Source organism: Gobio gobio (genome assembly GCF_949357685.1).
Source record: "Gobio gobio genome assembly, chromosome: 6".
Taxonomy (NCBI): domain Eukaryota; kingdom Metazoa; phylum Chordata; class Actinopteri; order Cypriniformes; family Gobionidae; genus Gobio; species Gobio gobio.
The window spans coordinates 45,481,550-45,507,184 of NC_137102.1; the positions used below are offsets into that span (position 1 = coordinate 45,481,550).

The 25,635-nt window shown below is 38.6% G+C and overlaps 2 protein-coding genes across 3 annotated transcripts in view; one reads left to right on the forward strand and one right to left on the reverse strand.

The window, feature by feature from the left end:
• Window positions 1–2,612: 2,612 nt before the first annotated feature.
• On the forward strand, window positions 2,613–9,030 carry odf3l2a (outer dense fiber of sperm tails 3-like 2a; the record flags this gene model as incomplete). Its single annotated transcript, XM_079819400.1, has 4 exons — window positions 2,613–2,661; window positions 5,234–5,344; window positions 5,920–6,033; window positions 8,543–9,030. The coding sequence occupies 4 exons, from the start codon at window positions 2,613–2,615 to the stop codon at window positions 9,028–9,030; spliced, it is 762 nt and encodes a 253-aa protein (XP_079675526.1).
• A 1,287-nt stretch (window positions 9,031–10,317) lies between these two features.
• The window catches only part of ebi3 (Epstein-Barr virus induced 3), a 28,354-nt gene continuing 13,036 nt past the window's right edge, over window positions 10,318–25,635 (reverse strand). The window contains exons 1-6 of one of the 2 annotated variants that reach the window (XM_079818810.1): window positions 20,799–21,087; window positions 20,403–20,606; window positions 20,176–20,293; window positions 11,605–11,783; window positions 11,268–11,425; window positions 10,318–11,105 (exon numbers count right to left, since the gene is read on the reverse strand). In XM_079818810.1, coding sequence (XP_079674936.1) covers window positions 10,956–11,105; window positions 11,268–11,425; window positions 11,605–11,783; window positions 20,176–20,293; window positions 20,403–20,606; window positions 20,799–20,901 — 912 coding nt within the window. In that variant the 5' untranslated portion in view covers window positions 20,902–21,087 and the 3' untranslated portion in view covers window positions 10,318–10,955. Of the gene's footprint in view, window positions 11,106–11,267; window positions 11,426–11,604; window positions 11,784–20,175; window positions 20,294–20,402; window positions 20,607–20,798; window positions 21,088–25,635 lie in introns of those variants that run through there. The other variant, XM_079818809.1, reaches the window with a different exon arrangement.

Consider the following 25,635-nt stretch of genomic DNA (forward strand, 5'->3'; position numbering starts at 1 on the left):
CATGGGAACAGATTCTGTCAATGTAACATCCATTTTATGTTTTATTTATCAGAGTTCACCCACTTTACTTTCACCTACTAACCTATTGAACTGTCATTCATTTGTAATGTAAAATATTCAGAAAATGTGCTAAACATATGAATGTGGTGAAAATATTACGGTAACACTTTACAATAAGGTTTCGTTGGTTAAAGGTGCACTATGTAAAACATTTTCGGTAAAATATCCAAAAACCAGTGTTATACATTTTGTTCAGTTGAGTACGTGCAATATCCCAAATGTTTCCAACTATTTGTAAATCGTGAGAAATTGCTATTTTTACCAAGGAACCGGGATGTGTAAGGGAGTCGCCTGTCGATTGCGTCATATCTGCCTTAACCTCGGTTTCCGGTTTTATTCTGCAGAAACGCTTTACTCTCACTGCAGTGTGAACAAGTGTCATAGCAGTCGCCGAGTGAACGTCATAACATCATTTTCAATACACTCAGATGTATCTAATATGATAAACAGAGCTGCGATACCTCATACTCATGACCGGAAAACCGGAAGTGGCGCCGGCGACTGTGTCATAATAAAAGTCCCGCCGCTCTTCTCATTAACAATCGCTCCAGCGGTCTTTCTCAGCTTCACAACACTCGGTCCTGCTCTGCTTCATACTAGTAACGTTAATAATCACATCCATCAACATGATTTCTGCCCGAGTCCTGTCCCAATTCTTTCCCACTGACTGTGAGGTGAAGACCACATGTCCTAAGATTCTGCGCTCTAACATGCCGTCAACAAACTACGCCTTTGTTTTGAACTGGCGACCTCTAGTGGACGGAAAAATTACATAGTGCACCTTTAACATTAGTTAACTACATTAGTGTAAAGGAACACTCCACTTTTTTTGAAAATAGGCTCATTTTCCAACTCCCCTTGAGTTAAACAGTTGAGTTTTACCGTTTTCGAATCCATTCGGCCGATCTCCAGGTCTGGTGGTAGCACTTTTAGCATTGCTTCGCATAGATCATTGAATCTGATTAGACCGTTAGCATCTCACTCAAAAAATGACCAAAGAGTTTAGATATTTTTCCTATTTAAAACTCGACTCTTCTGTAGTTACATCGTGTACTAAGGCCGACGGAAAATGAAAAGTTGCTGCAATGATATGACGCAGCGCCTGAAATTAGTCCCCAGCACTCTCTGTGACCTAGAAAAATTGCAACTTTTCATTTTCCGTCTACCTTAATGAGCTTATTTAAAAAAAAAAAGTGGAGTGTTCCTTTGAAATGAACAAACAATGAGCAATACTTCTACAGCATTTATTAATCTGTTGAGCCGCGTTCCAGGCAACCCGTAACCCCTGTTTTTCCAACCTTCTACCCGTGAAAGTGCACTGGAACGGCAGTCAAACCCGTGACTTCCCACCCGTGAACTCGTACTAGATCGATGTACTCCCAGTTACGCGCTCTGATGTCACATAGCCCGCGAAAAAACAATGGCAGCCCCTACAGATGCGTTGTAATATACGAATAACGTAAAATAAAAGGTATAACAGCTTCTCTTGCCTTATGCACTGTTTTTTCTCCTCCCTTTCCCTCAAATAAGCAAAGAGTAAGCACCTTTGGCGATAGAAAAGATTGCAAATGAGCCATGCTTTGTTTACATCTAGCTACCACTATTCCTTGCGATCAGGCAGTTTGGCGTGACTTTGCGCTACAAAGTCATAAGTCGTGGTTTAAAGTCGAAACTTACGGGCTCAAAAACCTACCTGGAACGCAGCATTAATCTCAACATTTACTAATGCATTTTTTTATGTTTATGGTCCAATTCTCACTAGTAGCTTATTAGCATGCATATTACTAGGATATTGGCTGTTTATTAGTAGTTATAAAGCAGATATTAATGGCATATTCTACAACCCTAATCCTACCCAATACCTAAACTTAACATCTACCTTATTAACTATTAATAAGCAGTAATTAGGAGTTTATTGAGTTCATAGTTAGTTAATAAAGAGAATTGAACCCTAATCTAAAGCGACACATTTTTAGGATCAAAAGTTGACTCTGTTATGTATATAGTTAACGTACTGTAAACTAACAAAACATTTTTTTATTAATAAATGCTGTACAAATACATAGCTAATTGTTAGTTAATGCATTGTTAACAAATCAGACCTTATTGTAAAGTGTCTGTCACCAATATTTTTATATCACAAGTCGATGAATGAAGTAGAGAATATCTATACATTTGAGGCGGCTATTAACACATAATCTTGTTGTTCTATTAGCAATTTCACACAGCTGTTGACTGTCTCGCATTGTGTAATTAGTTCATTAGCTGTCGTTTACACATAAGTTGCCAAGGTGTAACTGTAGGTGTCCTTTGTAGTCTGTGATGGATGTCTGGAAATCTGTTATGCGTAAAGATATTGAGATGGAAGTTCTTGTAGCCTGGACAAGGGTAAGGTTTCTTGTGCTTGTACGATTCATTTATTATTCAGGCCGCAGTTGTATTTCTCCAGTGTGTCTACACTGAAACTTCAACCTTTACCGGACCTCCTTGAGCACTCTTGCTGCTGATTTTGCTGTCAGCTCTTTAAGCTATAGCCAGAAAATATACGCGGCATGGGGGAAGTGGTGAGACGGCGCCCCATCATTGCTGGCAGGGAACGAGGTGAGTTTGTGACCGCTCTTTTCAGTAGATCCATTTGTGCAAATGATTGTGTCGAAAGAATTATTCAGCAAAGCGAGGAGATCTGACGATTTATTTTAGCGCAGGGCTCTGTAAGTAGTTCAAACATGCACTGCATGCTCCTATTTGGCTCTCGAGAGTGGATTGGCAGTTTGATGAAAGAAACTGTCAGTTAGGTCTTTTATTGCAACACCTGCTTGTATCATTCTGAGAATAGAACTTCTTTTGTCTGTTCTTCCTTTTTCTTTTTTCTTCTTTTGGCCAGCGCTTTGAAAAGGTTGTGTGACACTTAACTGTGCAACAAAATTCATACGATTCCAAATGAAAGTTTACAGCCAAGGTTCTCCTGGACTTTAGAAATGTGCACAGCATGTGTGACCTTTTATGTCTCACATGAATCACATTCCATAGTTTTATTTTAGTTTTAATAAAAAGGAAATGACTCTGAGGAACATAGCTAGCAGATGCATAACTTATATTGACTAATGAAATTAATACGCCTATATAGCAGATTTTTTCAAAAAAAATTAGTATTATTTATACACTATTAGCTTTTATTTTTTATATTTCCAGCATTCATTTTCATTGTTGTTTTAATTTTTTATGTTGGTTTTTATTGTTATTATTTAAAATATTACTAGGTTTAATTTATTTTTATTTCAGTTATTTTCCAGTTAGTAATTTGAGTTACTTTTCCAATTTTCATAGTTTGTTTTTCACCTTTATTTCATTTAATAAAAATGTTTTTAATAGTTTTAGTGTAGTGATAATAACCCTGCTTATAAATACAATCATAATTTATTTATTATTTACCTTTATTTTACCATTGGTAATACAAGTTTTCTTTCTTTTTTTTTACCGCATAATGTTAACCAATACAGTTTTTACAGATTATTTTTAACTACCCAACACAATTCAATTAATAAAGGCTAAAAAGCATTTTAGTTAAAAATAAAAATGTTTTTGATACTTCTACTGTAGTGATAATAACCCTGCTTATAAATACAACCATAATTTATTTATTATTTACAGGCTTGGGAAGGTTACTTTTATAATGTATTTCACTACAGATTACATGCTTTAAAAAGTAATTTGTAATGTATTTCGTTAGAGTACACACACGTTTTGTAACTTAATCTAAATACTTTAGAATACTTTGTAATACTAATAAGGGATCTAACACAAAGGGACCACCAAACATAGGACTGGGTTTTTCTCTGCATATTATTTTAAACAACATCAGTTTTCCACAATATTTCTTGGAGCAAAAAATGCTTTTCTTAGAAAAAAAGAAAAGAAAAAAAACTGCTGATGCTTAAGAAGGCAGCACAATGCTTTTTGAATTGGATGAACAGGGTAAATTCTACTTATTTTGTCTTCTGGGAAACTTGTAATTATTAGCTTCTGAAGGGCAGTACTAAATGAAAAAAAAATATGATCTTTAAACAAAATAAGAAAAATGTACACATCATCCTGTTCAAAAGTTTTCACCCCCTGCTCTTAATGCATTGTGTTGTATGGAAGCTTGTTTCCGCCACTATATATATATATATATATATATATATATATATATATATATATATATATATATATATATATATATATATATATATATATATATATATATATATTTAAAAGGTATTTGCGAGTTTTTTATCTCACATTTCTGACTTTTATTTCTCAGATTTGTGAGATTTAAACTCCCTATTGAGTGTTATAACGTGAGAATTGTGAGATAAGTCACAATTCTCAGAAAAACATGTCTCTTTTTTTCCCCTCACAATTGCGAGTTTATATCACAAAATTCTCAGAAAAGAATCATTCAGCATTGTGAGATAAAAAGTCGCAGTTACAAATTACTTCACATGAAACATGAAAACAGTCATGGATCATCCAGGTAATGACAGACATTTAAGCTTCAAGGGGATTTCAATTTTTGAATGTGTACATTTCTATAAATTCAGTCATTTTGTCTTGTGGAGGATATGTAAACATCTATTATGTGAAATGGCATATTCAGGACCGTATGCTACTAAATAAAAGTAACATGCTATTTTTATGATCCCAGATCCCTCTCATTTTGTTAAAATTACAAAAAAAATTGCATATTCTGCAAGGACTATGCAATTTATGTGCAGAACTGTATCTTAGGAAGCTTTTGCAGACTGTCAGAGTCTGAGAATCACCAATTGCTGTTTACATTTAATTGCCCGTTACAGTACATTAATGTTTAAATGACATTAAAATTCAAAGTAATCACTTTTCGGATGTAACTGTAATTTGATTACCACCCATTTAAAATGTAACTCAAATTTAAATTACTCAAATTTTGCATTTTAAATACGTAAGTTACCTAAGTTACATGTATTTAGTTACTCCCCAACTGTGATTATTTACCTTTTATTTTACTATTATTTATGTCCCATTGGTAATACAGCAAGTTTTCTTTTTTTTTACCGCATAATGTTAACCAATACAGGATTTACATATTATTTTCCATGCATTACCCAAAACACATCCAGTAATAAATGCTAAACTTTGTTTATGCCTGCAGGGCCCGGGCCTGGGCGTTATGCTCTTCCGCCCACTATCGGTTACATAAACCATGACTACACCAAACCCAGCAGCCCGGCCTATTCCTTCCACAGCCGCATGAGCAGCAACAGTGAGTGACAAGACATGACATCAAACACTTCTCACACTGACAGATGACATGATCCACTGAACTAATGCTTGGTTTAATCACTTGAGAATGCTTTTAACATGCTTGTTCATGCAGAAAGTACATATATATCAACATGGCACTTATGGACTGATAATTTTATAGATTAATTAGCGTCTACAATGCAGGTGGATTTCCACACAGGCACAAACTAACACGCCTAATTAATGACATGTAACACTTGTTGTTTGGAAGAAATTGGAGAGGATTGAGAACACCCAGTTTGATCAAAGTATTAATACGAGAAAACGTCTCGCACATCTGGACTTTATATCACAAACAACGGCATGCAATAAAATGATAAATGTGATTTCTCTGGCATATTAAGCTAATAAAACCCATATGCTTGATTTTGATCCATATTATTTTAATTCATGTTAAATAGCATTCCTGTGGCTCAAACAGTAGAGCACGGCACTAGTCACAGCAGGGAAGGCTTGAGCCTAAAACTGTTGTTTGCATGTCTACCAAATTCAGTCAATTCTGGTTTGTTTTCTCGTAATGTTGCTTTTGAATAGTGGTGTCTGTGGATTCCAGTCCGGGGCCGCAGTATCATGTAGATGCCAAAATGACGCGCTTCGGGAGAGACGGTACCCCGTCGTATTCCATGCTGGGTAGAAAGAAGAAGACAGGTGGGTTTTCATCTGATCTGATCTGATCTGATGATGTTTTCAGCTTTTTTATTAAACGTATTTATCCAGGACCTTTTCACAACTGAAGTACAGGTCTAGGTAACATTAGACTGTATGAAGTCAATATGTCAACCAGTTTTACTTCTGTAATGTTACATATTTCTGAATGAAACAGTCGGGTTGCGGAAGTAAAAATCACATACATTTTCTCCATCAGGGAATTTTCTTTGATTTTTAAAGAGAACCTTTATTGTGAGCAATGAGGTTGTTAATAGATGGTATATGCTTTTGTTGAAGCCACCAGCCCAAATTATTTCAACTTAATAATCATGTTTAACAGCAGATTCTCTTCATTACCCAATGATTTTGCTCAGAAATATCCACTAACAAGCAAATCACGGCCAATAAATTCTTTAGCACTCTCTAACTCCAATGAAGGACAGCGAATGACGCAATAGAGTCGGTGTCCCTATATGCTCTCAAACTCCTTAAATATTTGTATGTATATGCATATTTTGCAATAAATGTTGTTTCTCTGTGTACATAATCAACATCTTTAAATCAATAATACTGTAAAAAATTATATGACGTGCATTTTCTGTAAAGCTGCTTTGAAACTATATGTACTGTGAAAAGCGCTATACAAATAAATGTGAAGTTATGAAATCAATAATTTATGACAACATTTGTTTTTACATTGCTGTAACTCATCAAAATAAGTTAAGCAATTTTCTTTATACAAAGTTATACAAGATTAAGTCAGCTTAATGCAATTTAAGTTGAAATGACTTAAACATCCAAGTTGATTGTACTTAAAAATGTAGGGCAGCAACTTTTTTTTTTACAGTGTTGTTTTACATGTATCTATTGATTTAGTTTTTCATTCACAAAGTTTCATGGGAATGTAGTTCTTTCCCTCAGTAAAGACACAGACTTTGTCTTTTAGTTCGATTTTCAAATACTTTTTTGTTTCAAATCGAAGTTTGTAATGTTGATTCACGGTAGCTGGACTTTTTGAAATCCCAATGGGAAAAATACTTCCAGAAGCCAGGTTGATGAAAAAGTGGACGGGCACTATTGCACTCTGTGAGAAAAAATAAGGTGGGGCTTGATTTGATTAATATACGATTGGTTGAATCATGAAAATAGGGGTTTAAAAAAAAGGAATTGTTAATGTCAGTTGAAAAATGTAGTTTTTTTTCCCCTTTTGCAATAACATGTACTGATGAATCTTGCACAATACCAATGGTATTGTGTGTTTAGAGAGTAAACATCAGTTTTATGAAATTGACATATTAGTAGGATTTTAATACAATAAACATTCAGATTAAAGTTTTTAGGGTTTTTTTTAAAGCACAGAAGAACTCGTCAGATAAAGGCTGTTGAAGAGTTGGATTCACATGCTAAACAGGGCCAATTTTTTTTTTTTTATGAGTTGGACATATTACGGAGTATTTCTGTGCCAAATACACTCCTTCAGGATATTTTTTAAGTATGGCCCTGTATGACATCATGATCACATCATAAATTCCTTATATGGGCACTTCTACCGTCTGCAGCGCCACAAAATCAACAATGTCACTAAAGAAGTGTGATTTTGGTTGCGAGGGAAAGATAATCTTGTTCAGCTTCCCAAATAACCCAGCGGTAAGGGAACAGTGGAAGCAGTTTGTTTTTCCGGAGCAGCAACAGAGTTCTGCAAGTGTGTTTGTTTGCTCCCAGTCATGAATCGAAACCGCAGGCGGTGAGTGAAACTGCATCAAATATTTGTGTTTCATTGGGGCACGTATAATCGCGCATATATGTAAACAACACGAATGTATAGTGAATCGAAAGTTATCCAGGGATAATGCCATGATGTATTGTGTGTCATAGGTGTGTATGTGCTTGTGACTCTTTAGCCCCGCCCACTGCACACCTTCACAAGCTTGGCTGTTTTCGGAAAGAATCGGTACAGCATATCTGTCTTTTATAAATGTGATAAAACTAAAGACTCTTCTGAGATATGAAGGATGCAATACTACTAGGTACTCAAGATTAACATGAGATTGGCAGAAACTGTGTGTATGTACCCTTTAAGGAACGTTTATGTGCTCTAAATAACTCTCAAACCTTTTAATAGTTAAATAGTAATAATGACTTTTAATAGTCATGCCTTTTGCAAGACATTGCGCCATTTCATGCGTTTCATCTTCAGAAAGATCTTTCTTCCTCCCCATATTGCATGAGAACTGTGACTTGCATTATAATGTCGAGCAACCTCTTTCAGTCGGTTTTCCATTTACCTAAAAGACCTTTAGGTGGATCACTACCAAACAAACCTGTCTGAGATTGATACCAGTTTTCTAAAAATATAGACAAACAGACGCTTTCTTTGAAAAACTTAAATGTTTAATGTACTGAAATCCTACTGATATGTCACTTGCATAATAGTTTGTAACAGTCTAACTGCAGTGAGAAGGCATACACAATCAAATAAAGTAGTTGTTGATTCTCTGTTTCTGATCAGCTGATACATTCCAGACTCCTGGACCAGGAGCCTACAGTCCTGAGAAAGCTCCACCTTTGAACTTTCACCACAGACCTCCGTCTTACACCATGGCCTACCGCACACGCTACCGCAGTGTGGATCCTGTACCAGCCCCCAACAGCTACACCTTACCTAACCTCTTCGGTTCCCACGTCCCCAACAAATCCTCCAGCGCCAGCTTCAGCATGTCAGCACGCAGGAATACAGGCGGTCCATCGGAGGATCTGTCCATGACACCAGGGCCCTGCCGGTACAACAGCACAGACCCGAGTGTCTACTTGAACAGACAGCCTTCTTTCTCCATGCAAAGCCGTCATAACATTCCCATCGATGCCATGCGGAAGCCTGGCCCAGGCACACACAGCCCAGAGAAGGTGACGGCGCACCTGCCTCGTGCACCATCTTTTTCCCTGGGCGTTCGTCATTCGGAGTTTGTAACGCCACTGATTGCTGACATATTAGACTGAATTCATGCAAGTTTTTTGGCACCAAAAACAGGATTTGGCTGATTATATGTCAAGAAATTATGTTTAGGGAAAAACTAAAGTCTGGAACAGTCACAATCTTCACTACCTGACATCTGATTTTGTGTAAGGAGATGTTTGAGTATTTTGTTTCATTTCATTCACATCAGTCGTTTTATTTAGAGGGATAATTCCGCCACAAAATAAAAATAGTCTGTCATCATTTTTCCCCATGCAATTTCAATTAATGCGGATTGCATAATTAATTTTTGTGTGAACTATTCCTTTCATTCTTTTCTGGATGGGGTTTATAATAATTGTTATCGTTAACAAAAAAACCTTTTTATGAATGAAATATAATGAAATATAAATATTAGATGAAAAACCATAACCATAACAAACTTAAATGGAAATTAGATATGTTGCGTTGGTAACTAACTGAAATAAAATAAGTTGAAGAGCTAAAATGACTAAAACTAAAAACTAATTCAAGCTGAATGTAAATATTAAAACAAACAAAAAACTTAGACAAACTAAAATTTTAACTTTAACATAAAAATGAAAATATAAAAATGAAACCTAATTCAAAATATTGCTTAAAAAATATATATATGAAAAAAAACTATTTCCAGGCACATTTTACCAATCCCAAACCACATTAATCTTAATATCTACTATTAATTTTATATATATATATATATATATATATATATATATATAAAAACCTTCATATATTTTACAACACTTCAGCTTGTGATTCTAGGATTCTTTAGCTAACTTAAGTCTCTGAGATCCTGACACCTTCACTTCTGGAGACTCCAGGTAGGTTGCAGTTCTGGAAAATGGTGGAGCTGGAGACTTAAGGGTTCCTGATGGTTTCACACTTAATTCGTCACATTAATTAATAATTCTTTTGCAGTTAACATGTGTCTTTTCTCCGCCACCTGCATGTTTTTGTCTGACCCAATGAGCATTTCACTGTCCAATGGTCATGCCTTAAAAGAACACGTCGACTTTTTGGGACTTTAGCTTATTCATTGTATCCCCCAGAGTTAGATAAGTCCATACACACCATTCTCATCTCAGTGCGTGCCATAACTCTGTCTGACGCACACACCGCTAGCCTAGCTTAGCACAAAGACTGGAGGTAAACGGCTCCATCTAGCCTACTGCTCAATAAATGACAAAATAACACCAACATTTTCCTATTTACATGTTGTGATGTGTATAGTTACATCATGTACTAAGACCGACGGAAAATGAAAAGTTGCAATTTTCTAGACTGAGTTAAATCTCTTTTTTGGCTCATTTTATCTGTAAAAGAAAACATGCCTAATAATTCTGCACACCTGAATATAAGGCGTTTTAATTGTCAGCCTTCATTAACAATTATATATCACTTATAAATGATTAAATACAAAAAATAATAGTATAAAAGATTAATGTGGTTTGGAATTGGTAAAATTTGCCTAGAAAAAAATATGATCAGAAAATCAACGTGCCTAATAATTCTGCACGCAATGTAAATACTATAATAGTGTATAAATAATACTACAACACCATTAGATTGGCAAAACACCAGTATACTTCACAAATTATTTTAAACTCCTTATTTTATATTTAAAAAATCAAGTGATTTCCAAATGAAACCAGCTTAATTAAACTTTTCTGTATAGATTTGTTTGCTGCTTGAAAAAGTGTGATTTTATTGTTTCACAACCCAGTTAAAATCAGTTGGATAAAGTTAAGATAAGAACACTTACATGCTTTGTGATTATTTGCAAGTGGAGCTATCCTGTGTGTTTATGATAATTCTGCACATTGAGCTTGCATATTGGTTAGCATTGCCTTTTTAAACAAAGTTACCCTTTGGTGGCATAATAAACACTGAAACGTAACACGTTTGGTTAATGTAGTGATTCATCATATCAGTTGATAGGTATAGTGGCACTTATCGGCGCACTCCAGTCACTGTTCCGCCCATCATCAAGGAAGTCCTTTGCAGATATTTGGATGTAATAAGTCCTTCCTGCCAACAGTCCACTCAGAACCATTTTGTTAGACTCATAAGGGCCAAGCTAGAAAACAAAGAATGTTAAAGTATGACATGACCATCATATTTCCCTGAGGCATGAGGTAACTTTCCAAATACTGCTTTAATTGTTCTGTTTGGTGCTTTTTAAGTACTTTACAGCAAGCAATGTGGTTGTGTTTAACACCGTAGAACATAGGAAACTCACAGTTCTAGCTGTCTCAGGTTTGCCCCAGTGGAATTTCACTGTGTATTTCAGGAGAAAGTTGACAGGATCCGGCCAAGTGGGTGGTGGACCCCACTGCACAGACAACTTCCTGCCTGGCATTACCATCACACTCACATTCACTGGATGATCAGGTTTCACTACAACACAACCAAGGACAAGAATTAAAACACTCAATAGGAAATCATGGCATATGCATCAAAATGTAAACACTAATAAGACCTTGAAAATATTCCAAAAGCAGATAGAGAGTTGAATAAAGGGAATAAAGATAGACAGTGGAATAAATGGAATGGAAGATGCCAATGGAAAACCTCACCTATCTGCTCAAAAACAAGTGGCCATATATGTGTTGTGCTTCCCAGAGCATTAACAGCTGTGATGTTGATAAGAGTCGGTTCTCTGGCAAAGATCTCCAATTCCTCTAGCGCACATTGCCGGGCTTGTTCTTCCCATTTCTTGCACTGACGGGCACTTGAGAGTGGTTCTGAAAAGCTCCTAAATTGAAATTCAGAAGGAAATATTCTGAACTATTATACTACATTTTTTAAAATATGGTGAATTATAAAGTTATAAATTATAAAGTGCAGCACAATATTCAAAATAAAGCAATAATACACATTATCTAACATATAAGGGAACCGTCCACCCAGGAATTCTGTCATTACTTACTCACTAACGCTCATGTTAATCCAACCCATGAGAAATTATGTCTGATTCGTGAAGTTTGAATCAGTTTATTTGGTTCACGACACCAATCTGAATGATTCGTTCACTTTTTCAGATGATTTGGAATCATATGTACTATTTAATGATATTTCAATCAGGTCCACTTAAGTCAAAAACACCATAGACAAACTTTTAGTCAACTTTTTATTGGCATATTTTGCTAAATTTACATTTGGCGATATGACTCTGTTCTAAATTCCCCATCCTTTAATGAGCTCGATTCTGGGGACAACCTCACATTTTTTAAACTGGGAGGGCAGCGAAATCCCATTGCATCAATGACAACAGAATGACATTGATTAAGGCCTAGTCCACACATACACAGGTATTTTTATAACCAGAGTTTTTCCTCCTCCGTTTTAAAAAACAATCGCGTCCACACAAGCACAGTTTTAAAAAAATCTCTGTCCACATGAAAACGCAAAACCACGTTATGATTGGCTGCCTGATTTCCACATGGGTCCCATCCACGGCACCGATGCACTGAGGGATGCCACATGGGCTCAGTGAAACCCGTCTACAAGTGTACTTTGGACTCAGTGACAGGTAATTGTACACAGGGGCAGGGCCCGAGTGGACTGAAGCTTCACACGCTTGCCTTACTATGTTGTATTATTGCATTCTGGCACCTCTGTTCTGCAATACAATGAGATAACTGCATGTATCTGTATACATGTGATAAGCACTGTTAGCAGTTATTAAAAGCTACGTCCGCCATTGCATAGACTCCACTCATGTAAACAAAAGCGATAACGGCACACAATCTGACGTCAAACAAAGGAGAGAACGGCGCACACTTCGACTTAGCAAGCCGAAATCTCTGATTTCACCATCTACACGACAACGCTGTTTAAGGAGGAGCTGGGGTGGAGGTGGGTTGCAAAGCAGTGTGCAGCCGAAGCAGCCAAGCAGGCAGAGAACTGAAGCTGCGTTTAAGTAAGGCGCGCGCCCTGTTTGAGAGTTGCCAATTGAGTGCATAGGAATCGGATCAGCTGATATGGGCGGGGCTTGATGGGCTTGATTTTTATGGTGTTTTTACATCATTTTTGAAGCATTCATATAGACAATATATAACTCTAAAAATAGATTTGAAACAGATTTGCAGAGGTGTAAAGAGTACCTAAATAACCATACAGATACAGTGAGGAAAATAAGTATTTGAACACCCTGCTATTTTGCAAGTTCTTCCACTTAGAAATCATGGAGGGGTCTGAAATTGTCATCGTAGGTGCATGTCCACTGTGAGAGACATAATCAAAAAAAAAAATCCATAAATCACAATGTATGATTTCTTAACTATTTATTTGTATGATACAGCTGCAAATAAGTATTTGAACACCTGAGAAAATCAATGTTAATATTTGGTACAGTAGCCTTTGTTTGCAATTACAGAGGTCAAACGTTTCCTGTAGTTTTTCACCAGGTTTGCACACACTGCAGGAGGGATTTTGGCCCACTTCTCCACACAGATCTTCTCTGGTTCAGTCAGGTTTCTGGCCTGTCGCTGAGAAACACAGAGTTTGAGCTCCCTCCAAAGATTCTCTATTGGGTTTAGGTCTGGAGACTGGCTAGGCCACGGCAGAACCTTGATATGCTTCTTACACAGCCACTCCTTGGTTATCCTGGCTGTGTGCTTCGGGTCATTGTCATGTTGGAAGACCCAGCCTCGACCCATCTTCAATGCTCTAACTGAGGGAAGGAGGTTGTTCCCCAAAATCTCGCAATACATGGCCCCGGTCATCCTCTCCTTAATACAGTGCAGTCGCCCTGTCCCATGTGCAGAAAAACACCCCCAAAGCATGATGCTACCACCCCCATGCTTACATTTACATTTAGTCATTTGGCAGACGCTTTTATCCAAAGCGACTTACAGTGCCCTTATTACAGGGACAATCCCCCTGGAGCAACGTGGAGTAAAGTGCCTTGCTCAAGGACACACTGGTGGTGACCGCTGGGATCGAACCAGCAACCTTCTGCATATCAGTTCCATGGTTTAACCCACTGGACCACCATCTCACACGTGGTGGTAGTGCTTCACAGTAGGGATGGTGTTCTTGGGATTTTACTCATCATTCTTCTTCCTCCAAACACATTTAGTGGAATTATGACCAAAAAGTTCTATTTTGGTCTCATCTGACCACATGACTTTCTCCCATGACTCCTCTGGATCATCCAAATGGTCATTAGCAAACTTAAGACGGGCCTGGACATGTACTGGTTTAAGCAGGGGAACCTTCTGTGCCATGCATGATTTCAAACCATGACGTCTTAGTGTATTACCAAAAGTAACCTTGGAAACGGTGGTCCCAGCTCTTTTCAGGTCATTGACCAGCTCCTCCCGTGTAGTTCTGGGCTGATTTCTCACCTTTTTTAGGATCATTGAGACCCCACGAGGTGAGATCTTGCATGGAGCCCCAGTCCGAGGGAGATTGACAGTAGGGCTGGGCGATATGGAGCAAAAAATATATCTCAATATATTTTGCTATATCTCGATATACGATATATATCTCGATATCTTTACAGGAAAAATAACCCCCCAAAAACTACTGCAAAAACAAATATGCCAAATACCACAAAGTCTTTTTTTTATTGAAGTGCAAAGAGGTAGGCAGTTGTAGGAACATGTAGGAACAAAGTAGGGATACAACAATACAGTAAGTCCCCGATTCAATACATACCTCGGTTTTTTTACCACGGTTTTCGGTTCGGTTCGGTTCTGATGGCTAGTCGCATCAGATTTTTGCTATTCTATTCTTAGCCGAACAGCAAGAGCTTAAAGAGGAAAAAAATTAAAAAAAATTTATTGCAATACTCTTTCTTTATTTTACTTAAAAGACTTGAAAAACCTTACTTAAACTTAAAACTTTACTTTTAAAAGACCTTGTACACATTCCTAGTGCACTGAATAATATAAAATAAATATATATTTATAAAGATTTACACTGGCAGCTCAGAGCTGTACAGCTGCATTTAAGTATGAAATTGAATTAATAAATGTAAAAATAACACACTACATAGACTTCCCTATAAAATATACATTGATTCTTATTAAAGCTACTGTATTAGTTTTTCAGTCAAGAGCCGTGAGTGATTTTGTCTTTGTCTTTTGTTATTTTATTAACCACTAAAGGAATAGTTCACTCAAAAATGAAAATTCTGTCATTGATTACTCGCGCTCAAGTTGTTTTAAACCTGAATAAAGTTCTTTCTTCTGTTGGACGTAACATATATTTTGAAGAATATTGGAAACCAAACAGTTGCTGGTCCCCATTGTAGGAAATAATAATATGAATGTCAATCGCTACCATCAGCTGTCTGTGTTCAACAGAAGAAATTAATACAGGTTTGGAACAACATTAGAGTGAGTAAATAATTACATCATTTTAGAGGTGAACTGTCCCTTTAAGGACATATCACAGCCTAGTGATATGTTCACTAGGCTGCCCTGCTGTCAATTTAAGACTTTCACGCATCTAATATACAGACACACGCCGATTTTACTTTCACTTTAGACATAACCGACTGTGTTTATGTTAACCTTGTGTGTATTTGACAGTATTAGCGCAGTAAGATTTAGTCCAGTAATCACTTGTTTGACAGGCTTTTAGTGCACGCACTCGGGAAAGCGCATGGTGCCCTACGCGCAAGGCTTTAAAACGCATGCAAATAATGAATTTTCATTCAAAAATAAAACAACTCAAATCAAGGGCATAGTAAGTAACCTTCTCCAGCAAGCAAGCCGCTCTCTCTCCGTAGTGTACAGTCGCGGGAGTTCTTGTCTCGCAAAGTAATGCTGCCTAGGTAAACTGTATCTTGGATCAAGTGTTTGAGAACCAACTGTCGGCATTCATGGCAGTAGACATCTGTCTGCAGTTCGTCTGACGCCTTATAAACCGAAGTATCTCCATATAATAGAGCCAGTTGTTTTTAAGACGAGTTCTGTAGCCTCCGAGCTGGTTGCGGACGCCGCCATAACAACACGCGAGGGGAGGGGGAACAAAATCAAGGAGGCGGGGGGCGAGCGAGCGGGCGCGAGCACAGCACAGAGAAGGCAAACAAGCAAAGTGGCGGAATCAGAATTAAATATAAACAATATATCGATATATACGATATGTCAAAATCCATATCGTGTTTAAAAAATATCTCGATATATTTTAAATATCGAGATATCGCCCACCCCTAATTGACAGTCATGTTTAGCTTCTTCCATTTTCTAATGATTGCTCCAACAGTGGACCTTTTTTCACCAAGCTGCTTGGCAATTTCCCCGTAGCCCTTTCCAGCCATGTGGAGGTGTACAATTTTGTCTCTAGTGTCTTTGGACAGCTCTTTGGTCTTGGCCATGTTAGTAGTTGGATTCTTACTGATTGTATGGGGTGGACAGGTGTCTTTATGCAGCTAACGACCTCAAACAGGTGCATCTAATTTAGGATAATAAATGGAGTGGAGGTGGACATTTTAAAGGCAGACTAACAGGTCTTTGAGGGTCAGAATTCTATCTAGCTGATAGACAGGTGTTCAAATACTTATTTGCAGCTGTATCATACAAATAAATAGTTAAAAAATCATACATTGTGATTTCTGGATTTTTTTTTTTATAGATTATGTCTCTCACAGTGGACATGCACCTACGATGACAATTTCAGACCCCTCCATGATTTCTAAGTGGGAGAACTTGCAAAATAGCAGGGTGTTCAAATACTTATTTTCCTCACTGTACCTTACAGCGAAAATGACAAGTCGCCAGTTTGAGTAAAAGTCTAAGGCCTAGACAGACAGGTCTTAGATTAAGCCAGGATTAGGCCTTAGTTTAAATTAGCTTTTATAAACATGCCTTAGAAAAAACTGTTACTCGAGACAGAACGATGGCACTAACATATTTTAAGATCAGTGCAATTTGCTTTCAGTTAAAACAGCTTAAACATGCATTTTAGTCTGGGACTCGGGGGACCTTGTCTGAGAAACCATGGGGATTTATTTGACAATAAATCAAGGTTGAAACAACAGCCTCTTAAAACATCTACAAAACACTCAATCTCAGTTAAGCTCAAATTCTCAAAAAGGGCATAAGTAAACCAATATTCTTCAAATAGGTTTTTTCAATATAATAATTACATAAAATGTTAAGTAAAATTAAATAGTGAAAGCCTCCTTGCTTCACTCACATTCGAATAAAAAGCCTCGTTGACAAGTTTGGTTTAGTAAAGGCAAAACACACAAGATATAGTTCCTTCAATGCCATGTAGATGGCGATGTCACATAAATAAACTGCTGCAGAAAAAGTTAGGTGCCATGTAAAATGTAACGAGTAAAGCTTTTGTTCTTTTTCTCGAGGTGCCAAGAACAAGAACAAAGTTCGTTCTGGGCAGGACATTCCATACTTCACGAGAAAAGCAGGTGCCGAACATTTCAACTCCCAACTCCCAAACCAGGGCTGCGAGAACAAAATGACGTCATGGCCTTTGTAATGGCCTTAATAGGGTGGTACATGTATGATGTCACTTTGTAGGCCAACCGGCAGTTAGCATCACACTGGTTCCCTAAACAAAAAACCCAATAGGATTTTCCCATAGGCTTTTGGATTTAAAAAAACAAGCTCTGTGATCAACAAAAGTTTATTATATTTGCACATTTGTCCATCAAGATAATTACAGATGAATTTTGAAGCCTAAATGCAGTCGCCAAAAGTAAAAAGCAAAAGGCTATGAACGAACTACACCACAGTCCCACGACTTCAACATCACTAGCACTGCTTCAGTTTTTATCTCAAAACACTTCCCCTGAACGTTTGAGCTAGAATGGTTTATAAGAGCACAATTATATACATAATGAGGTTGTAAAATCGGACTGAGGTTATCTCATTCAGTCCCATTTAGCCACTTGTTAGCAACCTCCTTTTTCAAGACACGTAACAGCTTAAAAAAAAATCACATGTGGGGTAATACTGATGTATTTTACTGTACAGTATGTCGTAGAAAAAAACGTGAAAGTGTTTTGAGCTTGTGTTCCACACAAACCTTATTTCAAAATAACTATTTTTATACAACATCTTGTTCAAAAAACTGATTGACTTCGGGACGATGGAACCGGAGGTGCTAAATTGCTAACTCACTTCTGCATTTTGGCCTACAAAAGTCTGTGGTGAACACAGGCTCAAGACACTTTCACGTTTTATTCTACGACATAAAATACATCAGTATTACCCCACTCATGATTTATTTGAAGCTGTTATGTGTCTTAAAAAAGTTTTTTGCCTACAAGTGGCTAAATGGGACTGCAGAGGCTGTCAAGGAGATTAAACGTCATCACGCTGAACAGGTAAACTCAGTCCGCTTTTACAGCCTCATAATGCTTATATTGTGCTCTTATAAACTATTCTAACTCAAACGTTCTGGGAAAATATTTTTAGATAAAAACTGGAAGAGTTGTCGGGAGCTTAGTAGTTCTGGTGACATTGAATCTGTGGGACTGTGGTGTAGTTAATTTATAGCCTACCTTTAGCATTTTACTCCTGGCAAGTATCGAAAACTTTTGTTGATCACAGAGCTTGTTTTTAACGATAATTTAAAAGCCTATGGGAAAATCCAATAGGGTTTTTCTTAAGGGAACAAGTGCAATGCTAATGGTGCGTTCCAGACAAGGTTTGGACCCATCCCGTCCTTCGGATGAGACGTTAAACCGAGGTCCTGACTCTCTGTGGTCATTAAAAATCCCAGGATGTCCTTCGATAAAGAGTAGGGGTGTAACCCCGGCATCCTGGCCAAATTTGCCCATTGGCCCCTGTCCATCATGGCCTCCTAATCATCCCCATATGCAAATACGATTGGCTTCATCACTCTGTCTCCCCTCCACCTATCAGCTGGTGTGTGGTGGGCGTTCTGGCGCAATATGGCTGCCGTCGCATCATCCAGGTGGATGCTGCACATTGGTGGTGGATGAGGAGATTCCCCCCTTCTATGTAAAGCCTTGAAAAGCGCTCTATAAATGTAACAAATTATTATTATTATTAAGGTTTGACATGGGAATATCCCAAATTAAATGTCCCACTTCAGACCTCAGTGTATTCCAGTCAATCACACGTCACATTCACATGTTGATGATGTGATTTTGCCATGACACAAGGAGGCTTATCGTATTTTGGGGTCAATTATGGCCTAACATAATCGCTTTGAAAATAGCTGAAGAAAAGCAAAAACGAAGGTATCATTACATAAACGTAATGTCTAATGTTAAGGTTTGTTTTTACGTTTATGCTCATTAGAAGCAGGACTTGCTGACATCTTGGAATTGGTGTCAAATGACGCGTCTCGCTGAGGTCGGGCATGCTCAATGTACCCCGAGTTCAGAAGTCGAATGTTCCAATTTGAGTGGCGTTCCAGATGTTATTTTCAAGAAGGAGGTAGGAAAAATCCGAATTCCCATCTGTCTGGAACGCAGCATAACTGTGACGTCATACCTGCACCACTCTATTGCGTGAGTCTCACGCTAAATGGTAGACTGGGTAAACCCAGCCTGATCTGCCGGCGATTTGATTTCGCCCTGCAACTCAGTCTGGAAACCTGTACATACATTTCTACTGCTTCTGTTACACTTTTGCGGGAACCAATCACAGACTGGCTTATCCACCTGGCGCTATTGGCGGGTTTAACACGATGGCGGATAGAGAAGCGGTGGGTCGTCGCCCGTTGATCACACCTCTTGTGGTCTGATTGGTTGAAGGACTATCCAATTGCGTACAGAGTCATTTGAATTTATGCTCGTTTATCACGCCTCTTGTGCAGTAGAAAATACATAGCAGACTCCCCAGACCAATGTTCAATCTTAAATTGAGCTTGGTCTGGTGATAGCCAGATGCTCTGTAGATGGCAACATCACTTATTTTAGCAGAAATAAACTGCTGCGGAAAAAGTAAGGGGCCATGCAAAATGTAACGAGTAATTGCATTACTCCTCACAAATGTATTGGAGTAAAGAGTACGTATTCAAAAATGTAGTCAAGTAGAGAATAAATGTTGCTAATATCTTTGATATCAGTCAAACTACAAAGCAGCCCAAAAGATTAAATACAGTAACACATTACATTTATGCTACTCAAATAATTTACACCACTGCAGATTTACCAATTTACAATTCCTTTTAAAACAATCTTGAACATATGATACCTGTATGTAGTAATATAATGTGTTGGAAGTATTGGGTCTGGAGTCAGTGTCCAAGAACAAATGGCTCTTTTAGGGTAACTTGGAGACCAACAATACACATCCGGAGGAGAAGGGGGATCTAAATAGAGCAAACAGAATGCAATTTCAATTTCAGTTTAAGCTGGGATAGTGAGACATTTTTACCGGACTACGCAGGTTTAAATAAAGGAAAATATGCTTAAACCTACATCCCGGGTTTAGAGATACTGTTTGTATCAGGTTTCCATTTGGTTGGTGGCAGGTGTAGATGCCTTGGTCCGTCAAACTAGTGTTCTGAATGGAGAGAACAGGGCTTGAGACGAGCACTGAGCTGTTAAATCTCCACTCCACCCCTTTTTCCTCTCCGTCAGTGCACGGTATCTTCACAGATGAACCCACTGCTACAAACACTTCTGTTGAGGGAGGTGAGGAGGAAAAGAGACAGGCTTGGACAGATCCAACACGCCGCGTTTGTATGTAGGAGTGTGTGTGTGTGTGTGTGTGTGTGTGTGTGTGTGTGTGTGTGTGTGTGTGTGTGTGTGTGTGTGTGGCGATGTCTGAGCAGGAGAGAGAAAGAGCGTGTTTGCTGAACAAATCAAGCTTACCTCGAACGTCTGGCTGTAAGGTTGTTGAGTCTTGGCTAAAAACTCCACTTGTTATGGTCAGCGCCCCGAAAACATATATCAAGCACATGTTTTGGTGTTTCATACTCAAAAAACGTAAAACGCTGGGTATGTGTGTATAGTCACACGCTCGGATTTAGAGGTTCAAGCGTTCTGTTGTGGAATTTTGTTAATCATTAATGAATAAATATGTTTGCGAAAAAGGCAGGCTACTGTTTACAGACGAGGCTGAATCCAGCTTCTTATTCGCAGCTTCTTATTGACGCTATCCGGTCCACCTTAAAAGACGCGCGTCTTTGGTTTCTTATTCACGCTAAACTTAGGAACCGTGCGGTTGTTCTCGTTTTCAAGCTTTTAAAGGGATTGTGTTGCTTTTGTGTCAATTTTCAGAATAAAATAATAGGCCTAATATATTAGCGAAGATTGACTGTAAAAATATTAAGGCACATACAATATAATTACTGTATGCCTATTTTTTATTGTACACTCTAAAAAATGCTGGGTTAAAAATAACCCAAGTTGGGTTGAAAATGGACTGACCCAACAATTGGGTTGTTTTAACCCAGCTGTTGGGTTAAATATTTGCTTAAAACAACCCAATCGCTGGGTTAAAACAGCCCTGCTAGGTTAAAACAACCCAATTGCTGGGTTAGTCCATTTTCAACCCAACCTGGGTTATTTTTAACCCCGCATTTTTTAGAGTGTACATGCCATGAGCTCAATTTAGGGACCATATGGTTTTTCTCTTATTTACACTTTTGATACTATTGTGTCTATTTTCAGAAACGAATAATAAACTATTTTAAAAGGTAATTAACACAGAAATATCAGTGAAGATGACTGTAAAAAATACAAATGTACATAACATATAATTACATCATTCTTCAATTATTACACTTGAATGCTTTAAATGCATTAATAAATCAATAAAAGGTAAGGTAACTAGAGATTAATGCCAGCTCCAGCTTGGATCCAGCCTCTGAAGACTTCAGATGAACCAACACCAGATGACACCTACCCCTGCAAGATCTCCAGAACATCAAATATGGATGAAATACAAAATGTATAATCATGTTGTCATTGCTTTGAAATGCAAACTAATTTTGCTTAAATCGATATATGATATTTGTCAATACTGTAATTTGTAATATCTTACAACATTTGGGGAAGTAAAACATTTCACAGGTGCTTTATACCCATCGTGCTTGAATGTCATCATTCACATTTTCAAAGATTTTTACTGTAGCGTTATGAATTTATGGACCAACGAATTTGACAAACGACAGTACTGTAAGAAGAGCCTTTACATTAATGGCACCAGTGGCCCATTTGGAGGAGCTATATCTCGGCTGCCTTTATGGGTGCGTTCACAGTTCCACTGGGGCATTATACCCAGTGTGCCCGACTGTCACCATGCAAAATTCCAGACATTTTTACTGTAGCATTTTGAAGTTATGGATCCATGAATTTGACATCTATGACAGTACAGTTAGAAGAGCTATTGGATTATTGGCCCATTTGGAGGAGCTATATCTCAGCTGCCTTTATGGGTGCGTTCAAAGTTCCACTGGGGAATTATACCCAGTGTACCCGACGGTCACCATGCAAAATTCCAGACATTTTTACTGTAGCATTTTGAAGTTATGGATTCATGAATTGAGCGTGAATAAGAAACCAAAGACGCGGAAGCGTCGCGTCTTTTAAGGTGGACCGGATAGCGTCAATAAGAAGCTGCGAATAAGAAGCTGGATTCAGCCTCGTGTTTACAGGCTGCAGTGTGAAAATGAATAGCTACATGAAATTTCACAATTGATGTTCATTTGAATCATTGACAGGAACAACAAACACGTTTTTAGCATGTGCAAAATACAAATTTAATATTTGTGTATTCATGTTGGTTTCAATGTTTTAGATAAGCATGTTTTCCCAGCCAACATGTATATGTGGGCCCCACGTGGTTTATGCTTGGGCTACATGGGAACCAAGTGGGCATGGTCCAAAAATGGGCATCTTATATGGGGCCCACTCGGGTCAGCTAAGTAGGTCCCATATGGGAGAAAACTGGTGGGCTACCAATGTGGGTCCTAGCTGGGTCACAAATGGGAAATGAGTGCATGGGCTTAAAATGGGCAACACAAATGGGCCCCATATGGGTTTACCAAATGGGGTAGACATGGGCAAACACAATCAGTCCCATATGGGCTACCCACATGGGCCCAAGATAGTACCCACATAGGTAACCTCTATATGGGTTCTGAATGGGGAAATACATATTGGGCCCGCTTGGGCAAACCATATGGGTCAGACTTGGGCAAACACAATCAGTCCCATATAGGCTGCCCACATGGGCCCATGGTAGAACCCATATAGGTAACCTCTATATGGGTTCTGAATGGGGAAATACATATTGGGCCCGCTTGGGCAAACCATATGGGTCAGACATGGGTAAACACAATCAGTCCCATATAGGCTACCCACATGGGCCCAAGATAGTACCCACATAGGTAACCTCTATATGGGTTCTGAATGGGGAAATACATATTGGGCCCGCTTGGGCAAACCATATGGGTCAGACATGGGCAAACACAATCAGTCCCACATAGGCTGCCCACATGGGCCCATGGTAGAACCCATATAGGTAACCTCTATATGGGTTCTGAATGGGGAAATACATATTGGGCCCGCTTGGGAAAACCAAATGGGTCAGACATGGGTAAACACAATCAGTCCCATATAGGCTACCCACATGGGCCCAAGATAGTACCCACATAGGTAACCTCAATATGGGTTCTGAATGGGGAAATACATATTGGGCCCGCTTGGGCAAACCATATGGGTCAGACATGGGCAAACACAATCAGTCCCATATAGGCTGTCCACATGGGCCCATGGTAGAACCCATATAGGTAACCTCTATATGGGTTCTGAATGGGGAAATACATATTGGGCCCGCTTGGGCAAACCATATGGGTCAGACATGGGTAAACACAATCAGTCCCATATAGGCTACCCACATGGGCCCAAGATAGTACCCACATAGGTAACCTCTATATGGGTTCTGAATGGGGAAATACATATTGGGCCCGCTTGGGCAAACCATATGGGACAGACATGGGTAAACACAATCAGTCCCATATAGGCTGCCTACATGGGCCCAAGATAGTACCCACATAGGTAACCTCTATATGGGTTCTGAATGGGGAAATACATATTTGGCCCGTTTGGGCAAACCATATGGGTCAGACATGGGCAAACACAATCAGTCCCATATAGGCTACCCACATGGGCCCATGGTAGAACCCATATAGGTAATCTCTTTATGGGTTCTGAATGGGGAAATACATATTGGGCCCGCTTGGGCAAACCATATGGGTCAGACATGGGCAAACACAATCAGTCCCATATAGGCTACCCACATGGGCCCAAGATAGTACCCACATAGGTAATCTCTTTATGGTTTCTGAATGGGGAAATACATATTGGGCCCGCTTGGGCAAACCATATTGGTCAGATATGGGCAAACACAATCAGTCCCATATGGGCTACCCACATGGGCCCAAGATAGTACCCACATAGGTAATCTCTTTATGGTTTCTGAATGGGGAAATACATATGGGGCCCGCTTGGGCAAACCATATGGGTCAGACATGGGCAAACACAATCAGTCCCATATAGGCTACCTACATGGGCCCAAGATAGTACCCACATAGGTAACCTCTATATGGGTTCTGAATGGGCAAACTCATATGGGGCCCGCTTTGATAAACAATATGGGTGAGACATGGGCAAACACAATCAGTCCCATATAGGCTGCCTACATGGGCCCAAGGTAGTACCCACATAGGTAATCTCTATATGGGTTCTGAATGGGCAAACTCATATGGGGCCCGCTTTGATAAACCATATGAGTAGGACACACAATCAGCCCCATATAGGCTGCCTACATGGGTCCAAGGTAGCACCAAGTGGCAACCTTCCAGCTGGCTCCGTCCACTTTGGGCTTTAAAAATGCTCTTCAGAAACCTACTGGAGACGTCATGTTTTATACAGTCTATGGGTAGTACCCACATAGGTAATATTTGGATCAGTGTCAGAATGGAGAAATACATATGGAGCACTTTTGGACAAACCAAATATGGGCAAACAAGCCAAAAATGGGTGGGTTGGGTAAGAGAATAATGGGGTTAGGAGTGCATTATATGTGAGTATAATATATGCCAGGACTGTTCAGCTCCAGTCCTGGAGGGCTGGTGTCCAGCAGACATTAAAACCAACCCCAATCAAACATACCTGTTTTAACTTACAAGTAATTTGGAACATTGTTATTAGCTTGTTTGGCATGTTTGGTTAAAGCTAGAATTAAACTCAGCAAGAAAAACGATCTTAAAGGCTGTTGATGAGTTCAGAAGTCAGGAGTTGAAGAACCCTGGTAGAGGTAAACTAGGTCAAACCCTGGTGGTGTCAGAAATGGCCTGGTACACATATTTTAGTGTCTGAAATTGGGCAAGAGACACAGTCATTAACATTAAATATCAAATGTGTTTAGTGCCTGATTTTGTGAGTTACAGCAAATGCTTATCTCCATACAGTTATTTTAAAATGTATACAAATTGTTCAAAATATTTTGATATGAAGAATATGAAAATGAAGAATGGGTTACAAAAGGCTACTTAATCTATCAAAATAATGGGATTATAATGGCTGTTGCACATGGTTGTTGCTAGTTTTGATTTCTTCTACCTGGGTATATAATTCAGTATATAAATGATGAGGTATATTATCTTGAACATTGAAAGGTAAGGCTCATCAGATGGTGAAA